Source organism: Hibiscus syriacus, unplaced genomic scaffold, assembly GCF_006381635.1.
Source record: "Hibiscus syriacus cultivar Baekdansim isolate YM2019G1 unplaced genomic scaffold, ASM638163v2 tig00110729_pilon, whole genome shotgun sequence".
Classification (NCBI taxonomy): domain Eukaryota; kingdom Viridiplantae; phylum Streptophyta; class Magnoliopsida; order Malvales; family Malvaceae; genus Hibiscus; species Hibiscus syriacus.
In genome coordinates, this window is record NW_024062843.1 from 1,404,399 (window position 1) to 1,409,731 (window position 5,333).

Consider the following 5,333-nt stretch of genomic DNA (forward strand, 5'->3'; position numbering starts at 1 on the left):
TGATCTCGGTTTCCAAGAACTTCATATCAATCAATCTTCTACCAATTGTATCCCACATCTTACATGTATATATTACAAAAAGACCATAATTCAAACCTTTTTACCTTCACAACACAATCTTCTCTTTGCCTCCCCCACCTTATCTTCCCTTCAATCAAACTACTTACAACGGCTAATAGCAATCAAAAACAAGTTATATGCACACTATTTGACTTAAATTATCTCTACTTTCCTCCAAAATTATCATCTTTTAAGAGGCTTTGTTTTCTGGAATGGTGGCATTTAGATATCCTGTATGTACACTTGTAGTTTAAGTTTTAGGCCATAGCAGATATGCTGGAATTCTGGCTATTTCTGTTAAGGCAATCGAATCCTTCTACTCTAACTTTGGCCGGTTTATATCCAAACCTCATCCTAGTACACCCTCCTTTATGTAATGATGAGGATGATGGAGACAATGGAGATGAAATTTGCAGTGCTGCAAAACTTTCAACACCAAATTCAGCATCATGCACAAGTGGATTTGAAACCCTTCTTGGAGGCGACCCATGAAAAAATGGGGGTGGTGGTGATACTTGGTCTGCATATGGTTCTATCCCAAAATCCTCCTGCAAAGGACACCAAAAATTAATCTTATTAATTATTATAGCAGATTCAAGTGTGATTACCAAACACATATTTGCATCAAACTCAATTAATATTCAACTTTATAAGATTTTCATGTTTCTAGAATGGGAAAAAACATTAACCCATATTTCTAAATTTTATAACATAAATACTGAACCACAGTAAGTTGGTTTTGTCAATAATTTTTATGCTTAAAAGGATCATAACCCCATAGCTTATGTTACTCAAGACAAATTTTGATGTGTTGTGCTGTATTGCATTTGCATCCAACAAAGCTATGAGGCTATGATGTGTTGTATGATCCTTCACAAACCTTCTAATACATCAAAATTTGTCGAATTAGCTGAGTGATTTTATATTAGAAGGTTTTTTTTTTGAAGAATCATACAAACTCATATCGCAGACATATTTGCGCAGAACACAGCTAATTCAGCGTATCATATCTTTACACTCATATTCTGATACAAGTCAAACAAAAGTATCAAATACAAACATTTTAATTATATTTATATAATTGGAAAAAGATGAAAAGTTGGAGCTCGGATTCAACAATACCTTCTTCAATATGATATCTAAAAGCTCGGCACCACCGGCACTAATATCACTTATCTCGGAATGATGACTGAAACCAAAAATTCAAAACACAATTAAACCACAATGATTAGAAACAAAACAAATCAACCCAAAATTAATAAATAAAAATTCAAATTATTGATAGAAGAAACTTATACCTCAAGTGCAATCTCAAAGGCCGGTTGGGGTTGTTGGCAAGAACCCCAATTCGTCGAGGTTTAGGGCAAACAAGAGGGACGGCCCTGTGATGATCATAAGCCGAAACAGCGGCGTTTTGTAGGAGATTGCAATGATCCATCTTCCCCGAGAAACAGAAAACTCGAAAAGAAGGCCTGTGTAAGAAACCCTAAAGAAGAACAAGTCAAATCCCAGATCAAACAACTAAGACTCAATTAAAATCATTCAACAAAGAAAAACCAGAAGTTTGAATGACAAAAAGAACAGATCTAGAAACTAACCTCGGAAAAAAATCTAATTTAGGATTACATCAAGTAAAATCCAGTATTTATATAATTTAACGAGAGAGTCAAATTTAAAAAGCCCGAAAAATCTGGGATTAATTAAGAGATAAGAACTAAGAAAGAAAGAAAAAAACCCAAAAGGGAAGTTCAACTTTTACAGCAAAAACACATCAGATCGGCTATAGAATCGCTTTGAACTTTGACTAAAAAAAAGATTTGTTTTAACTGAACAAAAATAGGGAGGAAGCACAAGGGGGGGGGATGGAAACAAGAGATACATACACGTATGAAATTTGATTACCTGGAAGAATCCTTTGAAGGAAAGGACGGGTGCCACGAGGAAGAAGAAAGATGGAATCGAAATGGAAATTATATAGAGGGCATATGTATTAGTGACGTTAACCTTTTTTTTAAGTTAAGAAATGGAAATTTTCATTCATTAGTCATAATAAATGCTCCATAAATTCGAGGGTTCATCTATTAAAATATATCATTTATTAAAGAGTTAAAAATATACTATTTTTGTATAATCTTAAAATAAAATGTTTAAAAACTATTATGATCAGAAAAATTAAAAGAATATCATTATATTTATAATTATTTTTAATATTTCTTAAAAAAATATTCAATATAAAATATTTTGTTCGATGAGATAAATCTACCAATATTTTAGCCAACAATTAGTTGGTTTAATGGGATGATACACCATATTTCTTAAGAAAGGTAGGGTTCGAATTCTGATGTTTTCGAAATTGAGCAAATTGAGTTGAGATAATCGTCATTGCCTCTGTAATACCCATTCAAATTAGTTGATCAATAGATCGAATATTCATAGTTATAATCAAAATACTTACTTTAACATTTATTTTTCAAAATATTATAGCTTTAATACTTTATTTTAGAAAAAAAATATTTTATTCCTGAGTAAAAATGCCTTATTCCATAGCCTTAACAATTTATTAACTAGTAAATTCATAAAATAATTTTTTACCTAAAATAAAGTATTAGAAATTAAAATATCTAAATTGATTATTTAAAAAATATTAAATATATTTTTTATTGTGTCTTTTAAATATAATCCATTATTATTAACTAAACATTTTGAATAAATTTAATTTATTTAACATAACTTGCATTAAAAAATTAAGATTAAAGATAATATCATAAAAAATCAAAGAAATAAAGGGAAAAGGTATTGGAATAAAAATCAAAGCAGTTATGAAAGCTGGAGCCCATGAAAGTCAAACATCATCGTTATCCCACCCCACTTTAACTTTTCAACTTTATTTTATTTTAAATTCCCTCGTTTCCAAAAAAATTAAAAAAGGTATATTTTAACACGTTGTTCATGTAAATTATATTTATAATTTCATTAAATTTAAAGTTAATTGCACCATATGTCCCCAAATTATAACTCTCATTTTAAATTAACCCTTAAACTTCTGAATATTCCAAATTCATCTCCAAAATATGACTCTTATTTTAAACTATCCCTTAAACTTTGAATATTTCAATTTCATCCCCAAACTATGACATTTATTCTAAAGTGGTCCCTAAACTTTTTAAACATTCTAATTTTATCCCAAATTCATACAAATATGTAATTATTTTCAACCATAATTTAACTTACTTTTTTCAAACATGCAGTAATATAACTTGGCCTAACGATTTATTAATAAAAGATGTGATTAGTATATACGTATAATTTGGGATGAAATTACAATTTTTTAAAAGTTTAGGGACCAATTTAGAATAAAGGTTATAGTTTATGGATAAAATTGAACTGTTCAGGAGTTTGAAAATTAATTTAGAATTATAATCATAGTTTAGGGATAAAATTGGAATACTTAAAAGTTTAGAGGTAATTTAAGATTAAAGTCATACTTTAAGGACATATTATGCAATTAACTCTTAAATTTAAGAGTAAACTATATTGGTGATTCCTTCTGTTTCGGTATGTTCTATTTTTTATCATTGATTTTGAAAGAGTTTGGTTTTGATCACTTATGTTTTCAAGTTATAATATTCCGATCCCATGAACATTAAACTCTGTTAGGTTATTGACGCGGCATACTAACAAAAATTATTAATTTCTAATTTGATCCTTAAACTTTTAAAAGTTTATTTTTACCCTTTCTCAAGTAAAAATGGCAATAAAAGGGCTTCACACACGCACAGGCGTGGGTTCAAGCCATAATATGCCCATTTCAACTTTTTTCCATTTTCCCTTTATATTTTAGGGTAAAATATATATTTAATACCTAAATTATTACTTTTGTTCTGTTTTGATATCCAAACTTTATTTTTTTATAATTATACCTAATGTTTAGTTTATAATATATTTGGTATCATACCGTTAAAAGATTATTAGAACTACTCACGTGTCATTTTTTCAAAGATGATGTGACACTATCTTATCATGACACGCTAACATCATTATTAAGTTTTTAACGACGGCAAAATGGAACAAAAGTAATAGCTTAAGTACTAAACGTGTAGTTTACCCAATAATTTATCATCTAGAATGGAAATATTACACAACAAGCATTTAGATAATCTCCAAGTTTGCGGATGTAACTCTAAACTTCCACGTGCATTCATTTTGATCCTTAGTTTCTTAAAAATCTTCAAATTAACCACAAAATTTATAATTTTGTCAAATTAGTCATCAAAAGTCATATTTAAAATTAATCAACTCCTTTTAACTTTGTATTTCTTCTAATTTGGTCCGTTATAGATTAAACTTCACTTAAATAGTGAAATTATTCTCAGTCTCAGAACTTCTAACTCCAAAATAGGGGTGCGACAATTTTCTCCTCTTAAAAGAAATGATGTCATCCAAATCTAAATGACATTACAATAAATTGTCAGCCTTTATTCATTATTCACTTAATCCTTTTTCGCAGAACTTTGACGGTGGTCATCTTTACGAACAATATGCTCATTCAGAATTAATCCAATTCCTATCAAAATTTCTTGAAATTCTTTTTCATACTTTTTGTTGCACACTCAAAGATTACACAATTCATATCTTACCTTCAAGAAATCTTCAGTTGTTAATGCACAAGTTACGAATTTATTACACAAGTTTATGATATGAATTTAAGGACGTAAGAGGGGATGATATATTCTTCCTTTGCTTGAACAATACAAGGATTTAATCGAATCAATATAGGTTACCTGCCTTACCATCATAATTTTCACTACCCCGAACCCAGTGGATTGATGTTGGCAGATTAGTTTCAGCACAGATCTAATCATAGTAGTATACATGTTCTATGCTTTTTAGTTTATAGAGAATTCTTAATGAACATCAAATTTAACTCGATACAAATTTTTAAAAGAGATTAATTCGTTGGGTTCAAAAAATTTCATGCAATTTGGTGATTGTAGATATTACGTCGGTTGTCTAGCACACTTTTTGGAGTGGCACAATGTGAGTGATTAAGAATACAAATAAAACTTTTCCTTTCAAATTTGTAGAGTCGTCATACATAATTAGAATTTCATCGGCACTCACAGTTGACATAATCCTCTCTCAAGATTCACCTCATCATCTCAAATCCACATTGTTGATCGTCTCAAGATAGCACAAATGCATGCAAAATAAACAAAATCAATCATTTATTTGCTCATAAAGGCTGGAGAATGATAATGGCGGTCGGCGGCACT

At 29.6% G+C, this 5,333-nt stretch overlaps 1 protein-coding gene across 1 annotated transcript; it reads right to left on the reverse strand.

Moving 5' to 3' along the window:
- On the reverse strand, positions 1-2,026 carry LOC120139127. Its single transcript, XM_039154449.1, has 4 exons — positions 1,963-2,026; positions 1,359-1,546; positions 1,183-1,249; positions 1-608 (listed from the first exon to the last, which is right to left on the reverse strand). Exons 2-4 carry the CDS (start codon positions 1,496-1,498, stop codon positions 318-320), a joined length of 498 nt encoding a protein of 165 aa, XP_039010380.1. The 5' UTR covers positions 1,499-1,546; positions 1,963-2,026; the 3' UTR covers positions 1-317.
- Between the last annotated feature and the right edge of the window lie 3,307 nt (positions 2,027-5,333).